Source organism: Neolamprologus multifasciatus, chromosome 17 (assembly GCF_963576455.1).
Source record: "Neolamprologus multifasciatus chromosome 17, fNeoMul1.2, whole genome shotgun sequence".
Taxonomy (NCBI): Eukaryota; Metazoa; Chordata; class Actinopteri; order Cichliformes; family Cichlidae; genus Neolamprologus; species Neolamprologus multifasciatus.
In genome coordinates this window covers 15720221-15745178 of record NC_140455.1, presented here as the reverse complement: position 1 = coordinate 15745178, position 24958 = coordinate 15720221, and the positions used below count along the sequence as shown (strand labels likewise).

At 42.7% G+C, this 24958-nt stretch overlaps 2 protein-coding genes across 11 annotated transcripts in view; both read left to right on the top strand.

The window, feature by feature from the left end:
- Positions 1–1998: 1998 nt before the first annotated feature.
- Positions 1999–10367, top strand: svopl (SVOP-like). Of its 3 annotated transcripts, none has more exons than XM_085138610.1 (16): positions 1999–2272; positions 4111–4264; positions 4839–4927; positions 5020–5118; positions 5410–5481; positions 5583–5707; positions 5811–5874; positions 6896–7021; positions 7478–7606; positions 7962–8035; positions 8557–8753; positions 8909–9020; positions 9144–9225; positions 9305–9394; positions 9473–9586; positions 9676–10367. In XM_085138610.1, exons 2-16 carry the CDS (start codon positions 4156–4158, stop codon positions 9685–9687), a joined length of 1494 nt encoding a protein of 497 aa, XP_084994736.1. In that variant the 5' UTR covers positions 1999–2272; positions 4111–4155; the 3' UTR covers positions 9688–10367. The 3 variants fall into 3 exon arrangements, with proteins under 3 accessions (XP_084994736.1, XP_084994735.1, XP_084994734.1); XM_085138609.1 differs by having other exon boundaries at positions 2008–2272; positions 4155–4264; positions 4836–4927; positions 9676–10366; XM_085138608.1 differs by having other exon boundaries at positions 2011–2272; positions 4836–4927; positions 9676–10366.
- A 3405-nt stretch (positions 10368–13772) lies between these two features.
- The window catches only part of LOC146499157 (protein-methionine sulfoxide oxidase mical3b-like), a 29959-nt gene continuing 18773 nt past the window's right edge, over positions 13773–24958 (top strand). For 4 of the 8 annotated variants that reach the window (XM_085138483.1, XM_085138482.1, XM_085138481.1 and 1 more), the window contains exons 1-18: positions 13773–13929; positions 16071–16417; positions 16673–16880; positions 16957–17073; positions 17489–17590; positions 18034–18189; positions 18274–18374; positions 19176–19433; positions 19512–19627; positions 19710–19836; positions 19966–20059; positions 20641–20788; positions 22240–22436; positions 22522–22622; positions 22700–22762; positions 23316–23489; positions 23608–23697; positions 24112–24222. In XM_085138483.1, coding sequence (XP_084994609.1) covers positions 16154–16417; positions 16673–16880; positions 16957–17073; positions 17489–17590; positions 18034–18189; positions 18274–18374; positions 19176–19433; positions 19512–19627; positions 19710–19836; positions 19966–20059; positions 20641–20788; positions 22240–22436; positions 22522–22622; positions 22700–22762; positions 23316–23489; positions 23608–23697; positions 24112–24222 — 2427 coding nt within the window. In that variant the 5' untranslated portion in view covers positions 13773–13929; positions 16071–16153. The other 4 variants (XM_085138485.1, XM_085138484.1, XM_085138480.1 and 1 more) reach the window with 3 other exon arrangements.

Genomic DNA, 24958 nt, shown 5'->3' with positions numbered 1-24958 from the left:
AAGGCGGAATGTTTAAAATGCCCAACTATTTTCCGTCCCACTGCTATAGCATCAGCTATGCTCCTCTGTGCTAATAAGCGTGGGTAAATAAGCGTGGATAAACTCTTTGTACTCGTTGTCGTGTTGGGATTTTAGGTGCTTGATTAAATTGCTTGTGTTAAATGCACTTTAGCGCCTCCTCTGGACAATTTCGCTGAGCACAATTTGCAGTCCGCCTTTGTTTTCGCGTCTTCGTTCACTTTGAAATAGTTCCACACGGCTGATATGTCTCGCCTCGCCTTCTCCCCGCTCTGAGCTGCAGCCGGGTCCTGGGGGCAGGCACTCGGCGCCTGTGATTAACCCCTTACATGCCGCTCAAACATAGACAGGTCTCAGACAGTGGTATCGGTCCTCGGTATCGCGGGACTTTTAACGAGTACGAGTACTTTAGAAAATGTGGTATCGAGGCCGATACCCGATACCCGATACCGGTATCGGTGCATCCCTATTAATAACGTTTTATTTTATCTAATCTAATAACTTTAATCTCAGCCAAACCGATTTACTCACGAACAAATAAAACACTGAAAAAAGCCCAACAATAACATTTTTAGGTTGTCTAAGTGACTTATATATTACGTTTAACCTGAGTAGCGAAACTCTGCGGTGATCTGAAAATGATGTGCCGGGAGTTGTGCCGTTCTCGGCGGCTTCAGTGACCCTCGAGCTCCTGGCTTGCTATCGAGCTGGTGGGTAGCAGATGCTCCGAAAACGTCGAAGCACTTTTGCAAATATGCAATATCTTGATAAACCGAGCAGATATTTGATGTTTACACAGCTACTTTCTCGCCTAAAAATATGTTAAAAGTTTATTTTGTGACCCAGAAAGATTAGTAAGAGTAATTTTAAAACTTAGTAGCGGCTGCCATTGTTGGAAACTGGAGTTTGGTTGGGCCGTGCTATGAATTCTGGGATATGGTAGGCCACGAAGGACACACCCGACCCATCCTTCAAATTCGGGAAAAAGGAGGACGCATTTGTCGGCTGCATTCGGAGGAGTCTACGAATTTGGACAGCCTTCGGCGCGTCGCTGTGACGTAATAGGTCTACAAATGCGGCCTCAGGAGGATGCAGCCCATGAATTTCACTCACCCCCTCCCTCCTGGCTCACAGCTTCTTCTTCTTCTTGGTTGGCAACCAATGTTAAGGCGCATTACCGCCCCCTGGCTCACAGCTCAGTGGACATTTAGATGAGAAAATATATATTTAACACATTTAAGGAAAATACTAATAAAATAAAAATAAACAAAAATAAATGTTTATTAAGCAATTTTGATAGGAAATTGCTTAATTTTAGAAATGTTTTTGCTCTTTTTTGCTCTATAAAATAGTTGGGTTTTTTTTAGAATCATTCATCTTAGTAGGATTTACATGAAAAGAGAAACAAATTAAGTTTGAGTGAAAATGTACATTTTTTGCACTCTCTGGTCAACTGACTCAGTGAATCAAATGATTCAAAAAACCCGATTCACTTTGGTGAGTGACTCATTAAAACTCGATTCAGTAAAAAGAATCAAATTTACCATCACTATACACCAGCCTGTGTGATCATCCACTTGCCAGTCGAAGAGGCCACGCCCCCTGATTTATACAGGTGAGTTTAGGAACCATCCTCCCCCCTTAGAGTTGTTATAAAGGAGGAAAGTATCTATAGAGACATGATGAGATTGTGTATCAGGTTTTAAGCATGTTTATTTCTGCTGCAAAGTTTTAACATGGCAGTTTACAGACACTGACTCACTGCTGCTACTGCTGGACCTCAGAGGAACTGCAGGGATCTGTCTGTAATTGCTCTCAGTGCCAGCAGGGGGAGCTTCAGGACTAAAGTTTAAATATTTGTGCTCTAACTTTCATAAAGTGAAAATATTTCAGAGGAATGTGTGATGGGTTGAGATCTATTAAGTCGAACTGCTCAGAGATTAAATTATTGATCTTGTTTTTGACCATATTGTTTCATTTGCTGACTTCCTGTCTCTCATTGTGACGTTAAATGTTGTGGAGAGGCTCTTGTTTGTTTTTCTTCACTCAGCTGATGATGGGCGGAACTGAACCACTCCCTGCACACAAAGCTCCCTACCCCTCCCGCCGGGCTGGCTCTCTGGTGACGACAGCACTTCCTGAATCACCTGGACAGGTGAACAGCTACGGTGTTGACCTACCTGTCGGGCTGTGACCTGCTACAGGATGAAAATAGACCTCACCGGCGGCCTTAGCGTTGAAGCTCAACATCTGTGTGAGTACTGGTTTCATTTGAGAGAGAACTTTAAGGGTTCGATTCCGCTGTTGGTTCCTGTGTGAGAGGTGAAGCTGAAGTGGCTGTAGTCATAATAAATCCCGCACTCAGTTTTAATCGCGCCGGTTCTTCCCGAGAATCACCGGAAATATCTTTCAGCCAAACTACGTTTAAATTTTCTCCTCCATGTTTCACATGTGAAGTAAACACGTCAGGACCATTTACCTTTGACTGGGCTCAAAACGATTCCGTCCAGTTCATTAAAGAAGGATTAACATGTCTGTTAAAATATCTCCTCATCCAGAGTTTGTATGCTTGTTTCTTTAAATTTGAGGTTTTCTCACGTGTAGTCCAAAAAACTCATCGTCTGCCTGAAATCTGCAGCAATTCCATGTTATTTGCCAAAAAAAAAAAAAAAAAAAAAGACTGCTTGTTTTGGTGTAAATGATTTTTGGCCTATGATATATGAAACATATGTCAAATATGTCCCTCAAATGATCTCAGGTTGTCTTGAGCCACCAACAACACTCTTGTTTTATCCAGCTAATAAGTCTCTTTGACATTAAAAGTGTGTTTTTTTTCAAGAGACAGTTGGTTAAGATGGCAGCAAATATAACGAAGTAGTTCAATAAAGATATTTTAAGTGGCCAAAAAGGACTGGATTGGTTATAAAGCAGGTACAATAACACAGGTTCATACTTACAACATAACTTAATATATAATTCATCTCTAAATCATGTTCTCTACAGTCTGTTTACCAATATAAGTAAAGACATTACACAAAAAAACAAACAAACATTGAAACATTGGAAATCACTTTGTTACAACACCTACTTCAGTTTCCTCCACCTCAGCTTCACAGAGAAACTAACACACCTCCCCTGTGAATAAAGCACAATCTGTGTTTGTGAGTGCAAAATGATTTTAAAAAAAGCTTCAGAGAATGTAATAAAGTAAGCCTGACAATAATATATTCTTTTTGTTTTCTAATAACTGGATTCAAATCCATAAATCAACTGCACGTTTGAAACTCTGATTGGCAGCAGCTCACTGATCAGTCTGCTCAATCTCATCTTTTTCTGGAGGCGATTAATCAGTCAATAGATCAGTTTGATGGAGAAGGTGATCAGTAGTACTTTGGGACTTTTACTTTTGAAGGACTCAGCGGTGTTTGTAACGCCACCCTGAAGTCATCGGATGAACATCGTTTTTTCTTCTCTGTAGACTGTAGACTGTAGACCCGATGAAAGGTAAAACCAAACAGTTGTGGATTAAGCTTACTTGTTGTTCCTAGAGTATTTAAAACTAGAATGGGAGGCAGAGCCTTCAGTTTTCAGGCCCCTCTTCTATGGAACCAGCTTCCTGTTTGGATTCAGGAGACAGACACTATCTCTACTTCCAAAATTAGGCTTCAAACTTTCCTTTCTGCTAAAGCATACAGTTAGGGATGGATCAGGTGACCCTGAATCCTCCCTTAGTTATACTGCAATAGGTGTAGGCTGCTGGTGGATTCCCATGATGCATTGAGTTTTTCTTCTTCAGTCACCTTTCTCGCTCACTATGTGTTAATAGAGCTCTCTGACTCTCTTCCACAGCATGTTTTTTGTCCTGTCTTTCACTGTATTTGATTTTGCACTGTATAAATAAAACTGAATTGAATAAACTGAACTGAATTAAGCGTGAGTGAGTGTTTGAAGAAGCCTGCAACATTGCCACAGATATGATTTTAATATAAACGATGAAATGAAGACTCAGTTTGCTAATAACCAGATTAAAATCAGCGGCGCTGCATGAAGCTGAAACTCTGCTCACAAATGTTCTGGCTCATGTATCTGCAGACGGTTGAACCTCAGACGGCTGAAAGGAAGACGTCTCATTTCAGGATGAGTGACTCTATGAAGACTCAGCTGGTGAGCTCCATCCATCTGCAGGAGGTGGAACTGCAGGAGAAACCTGCCGACGACAAGCAGGACAGCAACAATAGCAATAATGGTGAGTCCGATAATCGATAATCAAACATCTGGAGATGATGTGATGCCCTTGGAAACATTGGAGAGTCCTGTGAGGCCCTTTGAAACGTTTCCTAAAAAGGTTGTGATGTTATTGTGAATGAACCTGTCTGCAAAAACTGCAAAAACATCAGGAGAAGCACAGTAGGTTTCTGCCATGGGCAGGTTTTAACAGTCAGTTTTACTACAGAGACCTTCTTTGTGCTTCATTTCAGTCCAGCTTTATTCCTAAAGCACTAAACAGCAGAAGTCACATGACGATGCTTTATTCTGAAAGGTAAAGACTCGAATTCCTGTTCAAAGAATTTCCTTTGAACAGGAAGAAACCTCCAACAGAACCAGGATCAGGCGGTCCTGATCAGGAGCATGCTGGGACTCAAGTCCTCTGAAAGGAGGTTAAAGCTCAACTGTTGTAGGGTCATATCAGTCCACCACAGAAGAACTAGTTCTCACCACCTCATTTCCCTCATTATGAAATTAAAGGTGTCTGTCACAGCGATTCTGAGCAAGAGGAAGGTGGTGATGTTAGTTGATGTATTGATTGATTCTTGCAGCAGATAAAACGTTTACAGTGGAGGATGCCGTGGAGAAAATTGGCTTTGGGCGTTTTCACATTCTGCTGTTTGTCATCATGGGCAGCTCCAATGTGAGTAATGTTTATGCTCAGCAGCAAAATACTCAGAGTATTTAAAATAATCAGGGTGCTCACTGTGTGTGTGTGCTCGTGTTTGTGCGCAGATCGTGGAGGCGATGGAGATCATGTTGTTAGCTGTGGTTTCTCCAGAGATTCGATGTGAGTGGCATCTGGAAGACTGGCAGGTGGCACTCGTCTCCACTGTGAGTCACAGCACACAGACTGATCTGCTGATAATTTATTGATTAATCAATTAATTTGTGTCAACCAGTTAGGCTGAAACCTCTGAACTCTCAGAGGGTAACCCTGACCTCAGTGGGGCTTTCTTTAGCATGGCTTGACTTTATATGGTCAGCAGCTCTGAACAGGTCTCACTGATCGATCACGTTCACAGTCAGCAGAGCAGCTTCTTCTGTCATTACATCAGAGGCGTGTGAGCTCAGTAACGTGATGATTATATGAAAGTGCTGCAACACTTCTCTCTGTGTCCTCAGATGGTTTTTCTGGGCTTCATGGTTTGTGGAGTGTTGGGAGGATACATCGCCGACCGATACGGACGCTGGAAGGTCAGAAACAACCGACACGCCAGGTCTCAGCTGGAGACAACTGATTGGTTGACTGCTGGTGTGTGTGTGTGTGTGTGTGTGTGTGTGTGTGTGTGATCCAGGTCGTGTTCGGTGGCTTCGTGTGGAGTGCGTACTTCTCGCTGCTCACGTCATTCGCACCGTCGTACGGTTGGTTCATCTTCCTGCGTGCCATGGTGGGCTGCGGCGTCGCAGGAGTGTCGCAGGGGTCAGCTCACACACAGAAACATTACGCTGAACATCCTGCAGTCTGATTGGCTGGATGGTGGTAAGCTTCAGTGGCTGCTCTAATTGAAAGCGTCTCTGTTCAGGTTTGTGCTGAAGACCGAGTTCATCCCGGCAAAGCATCGAGCCACCCTGCTGCCTCTGGCCACCGTGAGTTCATCCTTTCTTTGAGTTTCACTGGTTTCCACAAAAATAAAGACGAGGAAGTCAGAATCATGTTGACCACAAAGTACTGCTCCATCTGGGAGACCTCACAGAGCGAAACATCACAGAGGTCCTAATGAGTGTCCACACAGGAAGCGATCATCAGCATCACTTTATCACCGACAGTTGGTCGCTATCAGACATTACAGGCTGAGGTTGCCTGGGTAACCCACCGCTGTATATCAGACAACAGTATTTGTGACTCCGTTGGTCGTTGCCTTTATTGCTTACCTGGAGGTTGATAAACGTTTTACTGAGGGCTCACCCACTTCCTGTCACCAGCTGTTATTTCACTCGCAGTTCCTTCCTTACTCTGCTCTAATCCTCATCTCTAAGGTCATGTTTTGGAAATCAGATATTGTGATAGCACAGAAGTTGAGAGGGTTCTAGTGCCCATTACTGAGGACCTCACAGGGTTAAATCCAGTGTTTATATTTGACCTTCATAATAATCATGGGCAATAGCAGCTTGATGCAGATTTTATTACATGGAAAACTCAACATGCTCAGCATAAAAGATAAAAACATAAAACATGAGTAGGTCTATTATCTTTTTAAGGCAATACAATCAAAGAAACACGTGTCAGTGTATACACACAGTTATTAATCACAGTCTTGTGGAGATAATATTCTGTTTTTAAAGAGATGTGAGAAAGATAAAGTTTTAGATGTCCAGCAAATACAAAACATCACAAGGCGACAGCAGCAAAGCTCAGAGTCCATCTCTAAAACACGTACATGTATCATAAATCACAGATAATGGTCTGTTGCCGGCCTCATTTTAATGCTTAATACCCATCATGGAGAGAGCACAGCTCCATGGGTAACAGCTTCAGCTCATGTCATGTTGTTTGTTTGTCTTTCTCCCATGGGGTTTTTTAAAGGCATCCTCAAACTCAGCTTAGTTACCTGTATGGTGTGATGTCATCAGTTCAGATCTCCCAGCATGCTCTGTGTTTGTGTGTCAGATATTCTGGATGCTGGGCTCCATGCTTATCATCATTCTGGGTATGCTGGTGGTTCCAACTTTGGGCTGGAGGTGGATGATTCGGATCTCTGTCACGCCCAGTATCATCCTCATCTTCCTCTTTAAGGTGAGATATGCCCCTCACCTGTCCACCCTAACCTGTGCAGTAGTGCTGTGATCATTCGATTAGAAATGAATTCACATATTAACATTCAGTGGGGCAAATTAAACGAAGAATGAAAGATTCCTAAAGAGGTTTTCAAAGATGTTTAAGTCTTGCTGTAATAATTCACAGTTACTAAAAGAAGTGAGGGATGATTTGGAGGTTCTGAAGTAGTTTGTCAGGTTTTAGGTTGTTGGTTGTTAAACTAAAAGTGCCAAAAGGAGAGGGGTGAACAAAAAAGAGAAGCGGAGTCACTAAACTAGTAGAAATCACATGAAGTGCCACTTAAAGCATAAACTGGGGAAGACTAAGTTGCCACAATAATCTCATCAAGGCTGATGTGAGTTTCTGATTGGTGGATGTATTGAGGCTCGTGAACCCAGGCTGACTGCTGTTTCTGTATGTATTGATTCAAATCAGTTTATTCCTGAGTCAGCTCGTTACAACGTATCAGCAGGAAAGACTGATGCTGCCATGAAAACGCTGCACTGGATTGCTAAAATGAACCGAGCTTCTCTTCCGCCAGGACGACTCGTGGAGCCCGTTACGGTGCGTTAAGTGTAGTGAGTAAAACTTGAAATAAGTGTATTGAGCTTCCTGAAAGTAGTTTGCTGAGTGAATCTTTCAGCTTCTGAAAATGTTTTGCTGTCAAAATGATTAAAAATATTTCAAAATTGCTTTATCTTAAAGTTTGTGATAACAGTCTACTGGAAAAACACTACACAGGGCAGTATGTGTAATTCACAGGGATGTCCTGATGGTGGCTCATAATATAAAGCAACTTGAGGTGATTGCCATTGTGATTTGGCGCCATATAAATAAAACTGTTGAATTGAGTTGAATCTGAGGGTATCACTGGATTCAGTCATAGGATATTTGGTGTGAATGTTCCTGTATGTTTCAGAGCAAAAGAGGCAGCTGGAGAATTCTGCTCAGCCCATCATTCAGGAGGACATCTGTACTGCTCTGGTACACATGGTAATGGTATTTTATTTTTTAGTGTTTTAATAAAAGCAGGTTACATAGCCGTCACAGTAAAAGGGCATCAAAGGAGCAAATTATCAGATAAAAGCAAAAGATCCAGTGAAAGCAAGCTGGAGGTTTGCACAGGTTACATTTACAGACAGGAATAGTCATGAAAAACTCAAACTGTCCAGCAGTTTTCTTCTTTAAGGAAACCAAATCAGAAAGTATGCATGCTTTATATTAAAACATAGTAAGGTATCATAGGCATAGAGGAGAATACTGTATTATGTCTTCTGATTGGATGCCAAATAGGGAGATTTAAAGTACTAAGTTTATACAGGCAAAAGTTGTCTATGAAGAGTTTCAAGCATTTCTGGAAACATTTCGTGGACAACTTAAAATGCTCCCAGCAGTTTTTTTCCCCAACCATAGAGACATCCGTGGTTTGTAGAAGTCATTGAATGTGGTTGTTATACCCAGTTATATCCTTCTTGGACCTGTTCAGGACCAACTTTCATTTGTTTCACTGTCAGGTTCGTGGCATCGTTTATATACTATGGCTCAGTGCTGAGCAGTTCGGAGCTGTTGGAGAAGAACCTGTTGTGTGTGATCGATGCTGACAAAGAGCATCAGGTCAAACATCGCCATGAGGACGGACTGTGTTACTGCATCCCCTTTGGTTACAGTGACTACCAGACTCTACTTATCAGCTGCCTCGGAGAGGTTGCATGTGAGTCATTGTCAGCGAAATGTGTTGAGAGAATTTTCAGTTCATCAATTTTTCAGCCACTCTTGCAGAATAATTCCTAAAACGTACTGCGAAGGTTTGCTGCTGTGCTGCTCCCGGATCAGGTCTACTCTGACTCCTCTCTTCTATCCTCCCAGTGGTCCCAGCAAACATCGCTCTGCTCAACGTGTTTGGACGCAAGATGACTCTGACCGTGCTGCAGCTGTTAGCAGCCTTTTTCTTTATGATACTCAACATTTGCTCCACTATGTAAGAGCCCCACAGACTGGACCCCCCCCCCCCCCCCCCCCTGACCGGGTCCAGGTGTATGATGTCATCTCATTAGAGCAGGCCAAGGTTTGTGATGTCATCTGGTCTGTTTTGGTCGTGCAGGTTTGGCTTCACGGTGCTGCTGTTTCTGCTGCGGTCTCTGGTCTCCATGAACTTTAATGTGGTTTACATCTACACAGCAGAGGTACGTTCACAGTCTGCTGGCTTCAACGGTGCATTTTTTAAGGACCGGGTCTGAGGTGACAGGTGTTTTGGTTTCTCAGGTGTACCCCACGGTGGCGCGCTCTCTGGGGATGGGTTTCTGTACGTCGTTCAGTCGCATCGGAGGAATGATCGCTCCGTTCATTGCTCAGGTGTGTTGGCTGTCCTGCTTAATGATCAGAGTTTTCAGGTTTTTGGTCCAGTCTATCATTGCTCTGCGTGTACTTCAGGTGCTGATGTCTCAGTCGGTGATTCTGGCTCTCTGTCCGTTCGCTGTGGCCTGTGTGCTCTGCGCTCTAGGAAACTTCCTGATGCCAATAGAAACCAAAGGACGAGCTCTGCTGGTGAGAATGTGATTTTGTATGAGCTTTGTTCTTTTTTCTTATGTCTAAATGCCGTGGTCTGACATGTTTGTTTGTTTGGATTTTTTCAGCAAAACTCCTGATGGTGTCTCAGAACAAACTGCTGCTCTTTGTTATTTCATTTTGGTTACATGTGTAAAGACTTTAAATATGATACTGACCTCAGGTGTTGCTGTGCCTTCATTAACAGCTCAAAGGGAATGAATGTTTGTTAGCATCAGTGAAGGAAACCTTACATTGTTCAGGTTGTCAGGCCAGTTCTGAGCTGTTTCTCTGGTTTTTGTAGGATTATCTTTCACCTCCTCCTGCACTTCACATGAATCAGCTGTGACTTTATGCTTAAAAGATTCAACAATATAACAATGTAACATTATTTCTGGCTCTTTGTATGCAAAGAATAATAATTACGGTATATTTTATAAACATATCCAGAAGGTACAGGTACAGTAGGCTCTAACAGTAATTCTGTATGCTCATTAATAAATTCCAACTATTGAACAAAGTGTTTGTGTGAGATAGTCTACCTGTGGATTATTTTTTTCCCTTCATGCTACAGATGTCATGTTTTACTTTGATCATATAAAACTCTGAATTTAATGAGAACATCCTGTGAGTGCAGTGTAAATGATCTTCCTCTGGCTCTCATGTTTAGTATGAGTCTTTCTCAATTCTCAAGTACGGGAGTGCATCACAGGTCAGACTAACATGACTTGGCTGGATACAATAAAATTATGTCTAAACATTACTGTGTGTGTTTTCATTGAAAAATAATATATGAAAATATTTTATAAATTACTTTACCTGCACTATAGCAGTGCGCCTATATAAAGAGCCACCGGCGGGAAATAATTGCGGGAATAGTTTATGGTATCGGTGGTTCATCTGCTGAGTAAAAAGATAAGAAAAGGAAAATGGATCGGGTGCTTGTCGCAGTTGCTGCTGGCATTATGTACCTTAAGGCTGAAGAAGAAGAAGCGCAACTGAGAAGACTGATCCGGGAGAGAAGTGCCAGAATGAAGATGAGGGGGAGGAGATGTGCCTTGATGGCGTGCCTTCTTGACTCAGTACATTTTTTAAAAATAACTAATAGCCGAGGCTGCCCATAGACTACTCAAAGTTGCTGAGTGAGAAGCGGAATACGTTTAATGAGTGCAAGAAGCTTCTGCACAACAAACGTATTGGTTTCTCCTTAATTTACCCAGCAGTGCTTGTTGTGAAAGCTCCTCAGGGATCCCGTCGCTTTGAGGACCATAAAAAAAGCAATGACTTTCATTCGCCCCATGGTGTAAAAGCGGTTTGTTTGCCTGTTTGTTTTTGTCGTTTTTTGTTGGGATTTTTTCCCTTCATCTGTCGCTTTTGTTTATTTTTCTGGGTAGTAATATTCTCCAGTTTTGTTTTTTGTTTGTTTGTTTTTGTTGTTGTTTTTTGTTTGTTTGTTTTTTCCTGGACCCCAAAGTACTGGAAAAGTCCGTGGCTCCAAAACTCCATTAATAAAACCTTATTAATGGAGTTTTGATTATGTTTAGAGAGAGATCAAAGGAGCTTGCAAAGAAACAGACACATTTAGAGAGAGATACAAATGATGATTATTACGTGCTCGCTTCATTTTCGTATTAAGGACAATTCTGGAGGTTCGTGGACAAGAGGCATCAGCTTATTACAAAATGCTTTTATTAGCTTCTGATCCTAACACACTGTCCCTCAAAAGAACGTGGGAAATGGACTTAAATCTCAGCTTTACAGTGGAGGAATGGAATGGCATTCTTAGGAATCTGAAAAAAATGTCACGTGAACTGCGTTCAAGATTGGTTCAATTTAAGATTTTAAATAGAGTTTACTGGCCGCCCTCATGATTGCACTAGCGACTGACGATGCATGCTGGAAGTGCCAGCAGGATACTGGCATACTTTTACATTTGCTTTGGGGATGCTCCAAAGTCCAAGATTATTGGATTCATATTCACACTGTAGTAGAGAAGGTTGTAGGCCAAGGGGTCCAATTTATGAACAGTCTTTATGTATTAGGAGACCCTTCAGCTTTGAGTCACTTACCCACTCCTCTTGCTCGTTGGGTACAAATGGCTATTATGCTGGGGAGGAAGCTGTTGGTGAAAGAGTGGAAGGCCTCATCGACTCCTACCTTCTCTCAATGGTATATTTCTCTGGGACAAGTGGCAGCTTACGAAAGATTATCATATAGGCTGCTAAATAGACTGGACGACTATAATGATAAATGGGCCAACTACCTTTCATATACAGGTCAGTGACGTATCCAGCTAAAGTAGTTAAGGTCGGACTAAATATGATAGCTGTAATTGGGTCTATGTGAAATATTGGCATCGTTGTGTATTTACGTTATTTTGGATTTTGTTTTTTTGCATGAGAATATGTATTGATTCTCAATTTGTTTTGTTGTTGTGACTGGGAATGTCCATTCTGTTATCTTCTGTTGTTTTGGGTTTTTTTGTTGTTTTTGTTTTTAAATATTAAAATCTAATAAAGTTTGAGTCATAACAAAACCCAATAACAAACAACAACAACAAACTTTATTTATAGAGCACATTTAGGAACCAGCGGTATACCAAAGTGCTTAACATAAGAGACAGAGAAGTAACACGACTATTATAAGGCCTTAGCAAAGTATCAAATATACTCACAGGTCAATGCCACTAATACAATAATATAGCCTGGTGTTTCTATGCCATGACATATATCGGGGAAAATGACAGCAAAACAATCAGGTGCTTTATTAAAAATTAATGTACATAGAAACGTAAAAATAATTTAAGGTTTTTGAACATTATATGGGATAGTATAACATTTGTATGAACAACTGGCTATTAAAAATACCAAATTGATTTATATCAGAACCTTTAGAGATAGCTGAAAATTTCCAAACGAAATGCAGAGATTAGGCCAGCATTCAAGTGTTCTGCATCCAATCAGGATGCAGAACACTTGTGCTATTAAAAAAAAAGCATGCTAAATTGCATTTTTTAAAAAGCTGCAGAAGGTGAACCGTGTTATAGCAAGGGACCACTGTACTTTGAACTGGAACAGTACTTGCGTAATTGAGACTGCAAGTACGCAAAAGTACGCATATTGAGGCAGGTCCTTCAACTGTTCTCATCCTCACTCATGTTGCTCATGTTGGTTCTTGCTAGCTGCATGCTGTTTACAGCCTAGGAACATGTTTCAACCCCATGATTGATAGTATAACATGAAACCTGTGGTTTTTGTATAACAACATTATATGCGAAAAATTAATGTTTTTTAAATTATTTTTGTTGTTGTTTTTTAAGTTAGAAATAAAAGCTCTTATCTCTTAGTTACCATAAGAAAAAAAATAAAACTGCCACTGTATGATCACACACCTGTTTGAACTTTTGAAGAAAGACTTTGACAGCATTGTGTTGTAGGAATGTAGATTAGTCTTTTGTTAACTAAGAAAAACAAGTAGTCACCCCAACCCTGAGGCCTGAATGTTGCAGTTGCATAACACACTGTTGATAATGAGGTGGGATGTTGTCTTTGAACCTGAATAAATAGAAAACCCAGAGTAAGAGCAAGTCCAGTGTCCTCTTTGCATAGGCTTATGAAGTCACATCCACCTGACACTCTCAGGACTACAACAGCCACACAGCCTTTTAGCTGATGATGGTGGAGGTTTGGCTGCAAATCTCAGGTAAGCAGTCTAAGAGTAAAAGATGGTTTGATATGTGACGTTCACGTGGCCTTTAACGTAGGATGTCACACAGAGAGCTGCTTGGTGACAAACGGGGTTATTTAAGATTCTTCACACAGACCTGATGATGTCAAGACAGTTTCTGCACTGCAGTCCTTGTCTGAGTGATCACGTGATTGCTGATAGGTTCCCACATGAGCTCCTGTCTCTGTACCTGTGGGGCTAATTATTAGTGATGGTGTTATTTACACCTATGAAGTCTGAGGTCACATGACCAATCATGCTTGATCCTTGCGATGTGATGAATGTCACAGTGATGAACTCTACTTCATCACTAACAAAGATGATCTGAGGCTGCCGCCCAGCTCCCGTTAAGCTTGTTAACTCACAGATTACCATCAGGATCCGCTCTCTGTCTGACACTCAGGGGGCGGGGCTTGCCCCAATCTAACAACGCCCCCTGACCTCAGCTACACACTGTGTGTGTCAGTGCGCCTGTTTGACCAGCTTTATAAGTTTCAGACACTGTGAGGACATTTGACCACACTGACAGGAGTGTGTCTGTGTGATTAAAGTGGATTAGTGTGCTGGGGAGCAGTAGCAGTTGGAGGCGAGCAGCAGGCGGCTGGCAGCTCTGAGATGTGAGTACATTTCTGTCTGTTTCCATTCAGTCTGCAGACAGGAAGTAAAAGCAGACTTATTTTTTGAGTCACAGGTGTGTGTGTGGTGGGATTGAGTTTTTCTGAGTGCTGTAGAGTTGAGCTGCAAATAAAAAGGCTGCAGAAAGATTCAGAGTTTGCTGTAACCGTGTTTTACACTCAGCTGAATAAAGAACAAGATGATGCTGAATCTTGAGAAAGAAAACCGAGCAGCTCGATGTCTTTTTGGTCAGTTTGAAATATCTACTGCACGGTGAACAGAGTGAGACAAAGTACTCCAAATGCATAATATCGAGAAACAGCAGCTGACAAATCGTCTTGACTTTCATTGAGATCTTTGACTCAAACTTTATTTAAACATCAAACTGTGGTCTCACCCTCAGCTGTCCGTCTGAAGCACAGATAATCAATAGACTAATAAATCAATTACTCTCCTCTGTGTTAAATCCAGTAAAGTGAAACACGCTCAGATCTGCTGCTGTTTGTCTGTCTTTGTGAGGTTGTTTATTCTCACCTCAGGGGTCAGAGGTCATGATGGTATAGGTTATGAAAGCATCGTGTCAATGAGGGTCCTTACAGAGGCAGACAAACGTGCGTGTTGGTGCTTGGTACTGACAGCCATGCTCTGTGAGCCTCTTTGTTTCAAACACATACTCAGGCTGACAGCTGGTCATGTGACTACAACACAGAGACATCATTATCATTTAACTCGCTCTGAGATGATGATCAATAATCTGATCAGTTCCAGTGATCTGAGGTTTTGCTGTTTGAATGGTTTGATATCTCTGCAGTGAACACTTTTAAAAAGATATTTATTGAGTAATGTGCTGAAATGGTTAATGGATTATTTATTGATGTTTTATTCTGAAATTCAAACAGAGCTGAACGAAAAGGGTTTTCTAGTTTTAATTTCCAGTGCCATGTCTGTAGAGCTGCTGTGTTATTTTCAGCAGTCGCCTGAGTGTCTGTGAACGCAGCCTCGGTGTAGCAGGAGTTTATCAGCAGGGGGACTGGACTCCATCCAGGTCGTCACACCTTCCCTTCAGCTGCTCTGTCACCTTAAGTCCAGGTTGTCACGACTACAGAGTGCACCCGGCAGTGGAAGCAGATTCCTTTATTCCAGAGCGCTGTTGCTGATGTCCCGTTTACAATAACTTTAATTAACTGTTAACTGTCAGGAAGCACTCCACCAAACCGCTTTGCTCAGAACGTGTTGGATGCACGACTGGACCTCAGCTCTGCACGCGACACAGCTGACCATCAGATTGAGCCGACTCTGTGAGCGTTTCAGGTACAATGGTTTAAATCGCGTCTCACACAAAGAAGTATAAAGGAGTATTAAGACCACATTAAGAAAAAAAATATTGGTGACAGTTTTGAGACATAATTCTATTCTTAGGAAGAAAAAAAAGCAGAAAAATGTATAGATTGCAGCTGTTTCAGGACAAAGCGCCACGGCTGCTGTAGCCTCTGAGGTAGTGAGGTCGTACTTCAGGATCAGTTTTAGTTAAAGGAAGAAAATGATTTGTCTTTCAGCTCTGGGACACGATCAGCATGACAACGCTGAAGATTTGGTCAGCTTTACACAAAATCCAACAGATGTGAGATCATCGATGGTCACAGCCTCGTGCAGTATACAGGATAGATGTTGTATCACAGGACGGCTGATCAGTTTGTTTCAGTGACTGTTGAATGTTCTGTTATCTTAAAATTGTTTTCTATGAAGCAATGGCTCTTGTGAATCGTATCTGTGGAAAACACCATATAAACACTAATGGTAGCATTAACTACAATCTGAGAGGGAGAAACTTTTCCCACCTACCTCTGAAGTACTCCAAAGTACCTCTAAAATAACAAAAAGGTACTCAGGACTGTAAAATTGTGAGGGTTCTGCTTTCCTTTAAAGCATCCAAGTGTTTTTCCTTTGTTTTCCGGTACCTGCACTTTAAGTATCACCATGAATCAGTAAGTACTTTTCTGTACTGTCTCAGGCTGTATCCGTATTTGTAATTGGGGGTGAGCCACAGGAAGACACAAACCTCACAAACAGCGCCTCAAATTTTTAGCTTTTATCCTCAATTAGGCATCATAGTCTGTAATTCCACTTCCTGTCCTTTCACCAGACAGAGAGCGAGCTGGAGATCACAGGTGACATCATCAGCAGGTGACATCCTTCCCATGGTGCCCTGCAGCCTCAGAGGTCACCATGGAAGACCAGTCTTTCTCAGAATGCCAAGCTCAGGAGCTGTTTGATGAGTTTGTATCAGCATCAACCTGCAGGGCGGCGCTGCACTCCTTCAGCCAGCTTTGTGAACATCTGCAGCTGGACCCAAGCACTGCTGAAAGGCCACTGTACCGACCGATTAAACGCCGCCTTAACTACTGGAGGGCAAATGGTCTGTGGGCCAAGCTGGACAGGAGGGGGGCGCAGGAGGAGTACCAGAGGGCGCGAGCCTGCAGCGATGTGACTGTACGTTTTAAAAAAACACAGCAGGAGCTTCGGTTCAAACATACTAAGACATGTTACTCAGTCATTTTATTAGGAACACCTTACTACTTCATAGATTGACTGTTCATGGCAGAGAAATTAAAACAGCATTCACAGATTTTGGTCTTAAAGTAATATGATCTTGAACTGTTGATATAAGGCTTTACGTTAAGGTTAAAAAAAAAGAGAAGGGAAGAGTGTGACTGATCGTCTGTTGTCTCCTCTCTCGCTGGCCAGTGTGTTATCATTGGTGCAGGGCCTTGCGGTCTGCGGACAGCAGTGGAGCTGAGCTTCATGGGAGCTCGAGTGGTGCTGCTGGAGAAGAGGGACTCCTTCTCCAGGAACAATGTGCTCCACTTATGGCCCTTCACCATCCACGACCTGCGGGGCCTCGGAGCCAAAAAGTTCTATGGAAGGTTTTGTGCCGGCTCCATCGACCACATCAGTGAGTCAGCATTCTGCTTCTGTCTCATCAGAGCAGCCAAACCATCCAGTCAGCACTTCCCGTTTCCTGTCTGCAGGTATTCGCCAACTGCAGCTTGTCCTGCTGAAGGTCGCCCTGCTCCTGGGGGTCGAAGTTCATGTCAACGTGGAGTTTAAAAAGCTGGTGGAGCCAGCAGAGGACCAGCACAGACACAGTACGGCCTAAGAGTTTGAACAAAGGGGCCGCTGTATGAATAATTAACCAGACAATGCTGTATGTATTGCTAGAAGAAAACTGAAGTGTGTTCACAGCTCACAGTTGCAATTTTTACAAGCAAACCGAGTTAAACTGTCAGCCAAAGTGACAATGGGGGTATAAGGCCTGAAGTCAGACAAAATTTTACCTAGAGTGAAAGTGTTGAAAGAAATCATTGGTGTAACCTTGTTGTTGTTCATTAGAAAACACAGAAGCAGGTGAATAGTAGCCATCATCAGGGTCATAAACTGAGCTGCAGAATATGTGAGCGAAAGAAATGAAAGACAGACAGTACGTATGAATTTATCTTTCAGTCCTAAAAGCACTTAAAATGTAGATTCCTCAACTTTCTGTGTATCTATGTACCTGTCCAGAGCTGGGCTGGAGAATGGAGGTGAGTCCAAAGAATCACCCTGTGAGTCAGCTGGAGTTTGATGTAATAATTGGAGCAGATGGACGCAGGAACACACTGCCAGGTACAATAACACTACCAGGTATTAAAAAAATAGTCATGTACATCAGCATCATCAGGTAAATCAACATCATCAGGCATCATAGGCAAGTACAACAAGATCATCAGGTACATCAACATAGTCAGGTACAACAACACTGTCAGGCACATCAAAATCATCAGGTACAACAATTTCAGTTCTTCTAAGAGTTTTTGTGTCTGCCAGTCCATCTGAAAGTTGTAACCTACTTTTGAATCAGTACTGCAGTGTAAGCCTTTTTCTCACAGTCTGATGGAGGTTAATCCACCTGTAAATCTGAACCCTGACTGCTATATAGAAACAGCATCATTATAACATTTCAGACTGGTATGATACTTCTCTGGACTATGTGCTGTTCGACACCCCTTTTCTAAAATGTGGACACTGTGTACCTGACCATGTTGTCCTGTATCCATGTTTGTGAACAGGTTTCAGGCGTAAAGAGTTCAGGGGGAAGCTTGCCATCGCCATCACAGCAAACTTTAAGAACAGAAACACCACAGCTGAAGCCAAAGTGGAGGAGATCAGCGGTGTGGCATTCATCTTTAACCAAAGGTTTTTCCAGGAGCTACGGCAGGAAACTGGTTTGTTCCTAAAAGTTGACACACACCTGGAGTCTGCATTCAGAGACTCTAGGTGTGATGTTCACCTGTGTCTGCCTGTTTTAGGGATTGACTTGGAGAATATTGTGTACTACAAAGACGACACACACTATTTTGTGATGACGGCAAAGAAACAGAGTCTATTGGAAAAAGGAGTAATTCTGCAGGTAACACACACACACACACCTGGAGTCATTCTCTATCCATCCCTCCGTCCATGAGCTGAGTCATGAACCCACACCATTGCTGTTGAATAATTTTAGCATTTCGAGGTGAATCTCATCCAAAACTTGCATCTTGCTCTCTGGGAGCTTCTTAACCACCCCAGGAGCCTCTCCAATGAAGCTGCTTCTTCTGAGTCTTCAGACTTTCTTTACTCTTGTCAGTAGTCCTTCTGTCCTTTCGATTTTGACTGTCAAAACCACAGCTCTTTCTAGCTTCCTGGCACCTATCTGCTTTTCAGCAGACCCAGAGGTCAACTAGAAAGGATGGCTGTGGCCCACATCTGTTCAAATCTGCAATGTTTTTGAACATGGCTCATTGCCCCCTCCTTATTCAAGGATACATGACAAATTGTCCTGGAGGTGAGAGTGAAAACCCTCATTTACATGGGATTTCCAATTCACCTTCACCACCTGTTTGGGTTTACCAGGTACGTCTGAAAGCCTTCCAGAGAGTTCTGAAGATAGTTACCCTGAACTGCACCCAGTCATGGACCACATATCAAGGTCTTGTTATCAAACACTCCCCGGTAAGCTCTGCTCTCAGGTCTACCTCCAGGAGGGGGCTTTGGTTTTTTATTTCAGGGCAAGGTATTCATAGCTCTCAGGGTCACTGGGAACATACAAACCTTTCCAGCACATTGAGGTGGCTGGCAGTTGTGGAGTAATTCTGCGTGAAGTCACACTCCTCAAACAAACTCACATAAGCCTGAATTAATAGTAGATGCCTTTGTTGTTTTTCTTTAGGATTTTGCAGACACAGAGCTGCTCCTCTCTCGAGGGAACGTTGACCAGAATGCATTGCAGGCATATGCCCGTGAGGCTGCAGACTTCTCCACCAATCACCAGCTGCCAACTCTGGACTTTGCCATGAATCACTATGGTCAGCCTGATGTTGCCATGTTCGACTTCACCTGCATGTATGCATCAGAGAACGCTGCTATGGTTCGCCAACGCCACGGACACCAGCTGCTGGTCACACTGGTTGGAGACAGCCTATTGGAGGTGAGACCGGTGGAGGTAAACAGGCTGTTGGAAGTGAGATACCTTGATTAATTACAGAGTCTTCCTGTCTGTTTGCAGCCCTTCTGGCCGATGGGGACGGGAGTCGCTCGAGGGTTTCTGGCAGCTCTGGATTCGGCTTGGATGATACGAAGTTGGGCTCAGGGCGCAGCTCCTCTGGATGTCCTGGCTGAGAGGTGAAGACACACCTGGACAGGATACATCTTCTGTTTTCTCACACCTGGCCACATTATGTCTGTTTGTGTGCCTTTCCTACAGAGAGAGTTTGTACCGTCTCCTCCCTCAGACGACTCCAGAGAACATGCAAAAGAACATCACTCTGTTCTCTGTAGATCCAACAACAAGATACGTGAACACCAGCCTTTTGACCGTCACACCTGCCCAGGTTAACACAGAGAGGGAAGGGCTTTTTTGTCTCTGTTGATGATGTTTGGTTGGACTGAAGAATTTAAAGCTGAATCAATAAACAAGTAAGAGCTGCTCCTGTATGAAGGGATATTTTTTTTGTCTTCAGGTGAGGCACCTGGTTGACACAGGAGAAGAGGTGGGGCTAACCACAGACTACAGTGATATCATCCGGCTCCCCTCCCCCAGATACCTCAGACAGGGTGGGATAACTTTACTCTGAAGATGTTTTTTTGTTTTGTTTCTGCAACTACAGTGTGATTGATGAATGTTAGAGTGAAGTTTTTTAGTTCACAGTCTGACCTGATGGTGGCAGCATTGCCTCTCTGTCCCAACACTGTGCATGATTCTCAGCTTCTAAAAAGTATATATATATATATATATATATATATATATATATATATATATATATATATATATATATATATATATATATATATATATATATATATATATATATATATATATGTGTATATATATATATATATATATATATATATATATATAGATAGATAGATAGATATTTTATATATATGAATATATATATAATTTTTATAATATATAATATAACTTGTGTGTGTGTGTATAAAAGCCTTGATGAACTTCATTACGTCATTTTCAGGAACAGATCTGACAAATAGAAGATCTGACAAACTTTCTTGGAAAGCCTTAGCCTTCAGCTGAAGAGCAGCAGCTGATGAAGGATATTCAACTTCCTGTTTAAAAATGCTCTGAGGATTTCATTTGACTGGTTCCCTCTCTCTCTTTCTGTCTCTTCTCACAGAATCCTTCTCTCGATCCAATCAGCTGCTGACTTGGTGTCAGGAACAGACTTGTGGTTACCATGGCGTTAATGTTATTGACCTGACTACTTCCTGGAGGAGTGGCCTCGCCCTGTGTGCTCTTATCCACCGATACCGATCTGATCTGATGTAATTACTTTTAGTTAAAACTGCTCCGAGGACAGCTTCCATCACTCTGTGTTTGGGTTTTTAGTCACATGACTTTTAGTCACATGACTTTTGAAAAGTTCACTCAGACCTACCGTATTTTCCGCACTATAAGGTGCACTTAAAATCCTTTAATTTTCACAAATATCGACAGTGCACCTTACAATCCGGTGTGCCTTATGTATGAATTCTGGTTGTGCTTACTAACCTCGTACCGATTTTATGTGGTACATGGCGCTCAAACATTAGTCAAAAAATGTTTTAGTACCACTTTGGTAAGCTACGAAGCCGCACCGGGGCATTAGGGCTACCGTAGTCAGGAGCCTCACGTAGTAAACTGGGTCCAAAACTCCGTCCTCTTCAGGTCCCAAAGTCAAACGAACACTGTGGCGTCACTGAGAGTTAAAAACTGTCTAAATTCTTTCATCTTTAATAAAATGATCAGCATTGCTGCTTTACCAGGGGTAACAATTAAGTTTAACATCCAGGCATCCATGAAGACAGAATTTATTAAATTTAACAGAGTTAGAAGTTAGCAAGAAGTTATCTCGATAGTTTCTACCTAAACAGGATATAGCATGTTCTGACTGAGAGATTTCTGAAAAAATTAAAAGGTACAGCTCTGCTATCACTTCCAACATAAATGAAGACAGAAAACTAAACAGCAGTGACGTTTGTAGGGTTACTGAAGTTGGACTAGCTGGTATATAATGACGTGTTACATGATCGCTAGCAACACGGCTATGTTAGCATAACATAAACACAGTGGAGGATGAACGCTAACTTTTTTCCACTCAATAAAAGTTAACATGACGGTTCCCGATGGTTAGGGACAAATGCAATCGCATGGCAGGATGCTGTAAACGTACCAAAGTTCAGTCAGGAGAACAACTGAGATAATCCATCCACAATACGAGGTTAGTCATTAATATACTGCAACAACACGGGAATAGAGCAGCTGCGAGAGAATTCAACATTAATGAATCAAAATTGGACTTATCTGGCTTTTTTCTTCTTTTTTCCCCCGCTTAATGCGCCTTATAATCCAGTGCACCTTATGGTCCGAAAAATACGGTACTCAGAATCCAGAGGGACAAACTGTGTTGTGAGACATCCTGTCGGACTGAACAAAGAGATTCGTGTCCTGTCAGAAACAACTTCCTGTGTCATTATGTGAGAAAACTTCATCATCAATAAAACAAGCTTCAAGAGCAGTGAAAGAACATGGTGCGAAAGTCAACAACTTCTAAATAACAGAAAGTTTACTATATCAACCTTCTGTGCTTCACTCATGTACATTTACCCATGAATAATTTAAAAGATAGAACTAAAAGGTCATAAACATTTGTTCATGGAGTGTAGAGAGGAATGGTCCTTTAAAGGTGAGAGTTTTGCTTCTTCTGAGGTCTGAGTTGACTCCTGCCTCTCCTCAGAGACTTTGACTCTCTGGACGAGTCATCAGTGGAAGAAAACACTCGACTCGGCTTTGATGTGGCTGAACAAGAGTTTGGGATTTCTCCATTGATGACGGTGGAGGAAATGTCGTCTATGGAAGAGCCGGACTCTCTGTCGATGGTCATGTACCTGAGCCAGTTTTACCAACTGCTCAAAGACTCGCCGCCCCCTATGGGTGAGGCTGCAAACTGCTCCCGATCACACGTTCTACTGAAAAGGGCTGATAAAAAAGACGTGGTAATCCAACATGTTTGTTTCAGGCTGCCTGAGGCACATCACCGACCTGCGATCAGCTCTCATCGCTCCCGCCTCCCTCCTCAGCCGACTGGGAACCAGTTTGTCCAGGGAGAGAAACCCAAAGGTAGCGTAGTTCCACCTCCTCATACCTGCAGTCATCTGTGTGAAATTAAAGATGGTAATAATTTGTGGTATCTGCAGGAGCATGGGGGGGCATTGGGTAAAAAGAGGAAGACCAGTCAGCAGAGTCGAGAGCAGCAGGAGGTCAGTGTCCACACTTCACTTCAAAATCAGCTCATGTTAAATTATTCAGATCTTCAACCAGAACCAGACATTGAAGGACAGCGAGCGTTAGACATTCAGACTGGAGATGGTGAGCGGTCCGGCTGTCCGGCCATTTTCTTCGTCTTATCTAGTTCAGGGTCGGGTTCAGATGAAGACTTTTCTTTAATTCATCAAGACTCACAACTGAAGACAAATGCTTCTTTTTCACTCTGATGACCCTTTTCAGTCTCTGTAGGCCATGTGACTCAGGTGGAGATGGAGAAACTTCCATCACCAGGGCCTGAGCTGGCCACTCTTTCTCTCTTCAGTCTGGACTGATGGATGCAGCCTCTTTGCTCATTTACACACCACACCACTGATGGCGAGGATGCTACAAAGCTGACACCAGCACAGTGTCAGGGCCAAAGGTGGAGCCGCTGATGTCACTGTCTGTGGGAGAAGCCACCTCAGGAAACTCACTACTGTTTGGCAACTGACTTTCCTCTGATGACTATGACCTGATTTTTTTTTTAATGGATATTTTGTTTTGCAGTCATGTGACCTGAATGGTGATGTTGAGAGCCAGTCATTTGAGGAGGAGTTTGTGGGTGGGGCCAATCGGTCCAGAGTTCGTTTGATGGCCAATCAGCTACAGGCAAAGCTGCATGAAAGTTCATCTACCTGCAGGACATCTTCTTCTGCTGCTGCTGCTGATTTCCGTCGACAAGTGAGAGCGTGCTGATTTCTGATGAATCATATTGATTTCTGATGGTCAAATAGGGGTTGTGGACATGATGTGTGTACTGTTAATGTTTCTATAAACGCAAACACCCTGTGTTAACCAGCAGGGGGAGCTATCCAGCCTCCCTCCAGCCTCCCAACCAGCAGAAAGTCAGCCGACTGCAGCTCCAGTTCACTTGTCATCATGGAGGCCGGTAAAGACCAGTAGAAGCCAGTAGAGACAGATGAGACATATTGGAGTGAAAACTGCATTTTCACTTTAAAGACTCATTTAAGAGGATGCAGGTGGCTGGATGGTTAAAATAAATAGATAATTTCCCTTTTTGCTGTCTGTTGATACTTCTGAGATCCTCATGTGAATCACACAGATGTTAGTTTGGTTCGTGAGAAGTTTCTTTCTCATGGATTCATGTGCTGGACACACAGGGTGATGTAACTACGAACCAAATTGAGTTTTCTGTTTGAATTGAGACCCTTTAAAGAGGATTTCTCTATGGTGTGTGATAGACATCACCGATTGGTTCAGGTTTTGGTTCTAGCCTCCTGCATCGTCACAGTTTCTGCAGAGTCCAGACTGCAGATGGAATAACGTCTGCTGTCTCTGCCAGAAAAAACGAACTCTTCAGCAGGAGCAGATGAGTTTTCGATTCAAACAGAAGCTCAAGGCTCAGGCAGTTCTCGATGGGGACGAACAGGTGCCTGAGCAAGTACCTGAACAGGTATCTCTGATGGGTTTTGGTGTGTTTGTGTGCTGAACGTATACCCCTCCTCCCGTAGTGCTCTGGTTTGTTCGGGCCTCGGTGTCCCCCGGCTGCACTTGTGCTCGTCAGCCTGAACATCCTCAGTGGATTGTTGAGTCCTGCAGGGCTGTACCGATCGCCTGCTTCATGTGATCAATAACAAAGTGAGGCTCATGAATAGCTCCTATTGAGCAGAGGAGCTGTTCTCAGATCAGCCTGCAGCTCTGATGTGTTTGCTGACTGAGCACTTTGTGCGGCTGGACTTTCCCTCCATCTGTCGCTGTGTTTTCAACCAGCATCACAAGCAGGGTTTATTTTCCTCTCCTCTGGCTGCCCCATCGCTGAAAACAAGTTAGATCTCCTGGAAGATTCACCTGGTCCTGAACGGTATGATGTCCCACAGCTCAGATGTATCATGGCCATAAACCCTGATCAGGGTGAAGAAGCTGGAGTTACTGTCCTGCCTCAGATGTTGCTGCCAGCTTTGATAGAAAACTAACCCCAATATTTCACCCCAAAGAGTACAAACACAAAGACACTAAATAAATCCTGGCGACGTGGAGAACTACTCAGATGAGAAGGTAAAAGGTCACATATGAAAATTCCTGCTTAAACACCATAACGCTGAACGTGATGCTGGTAAAAAGCACTTGATATCCTATCACTCTCAGTGGTGGATCAAGGGCCTCATTTATAACAACTGCATAGTGTAAAT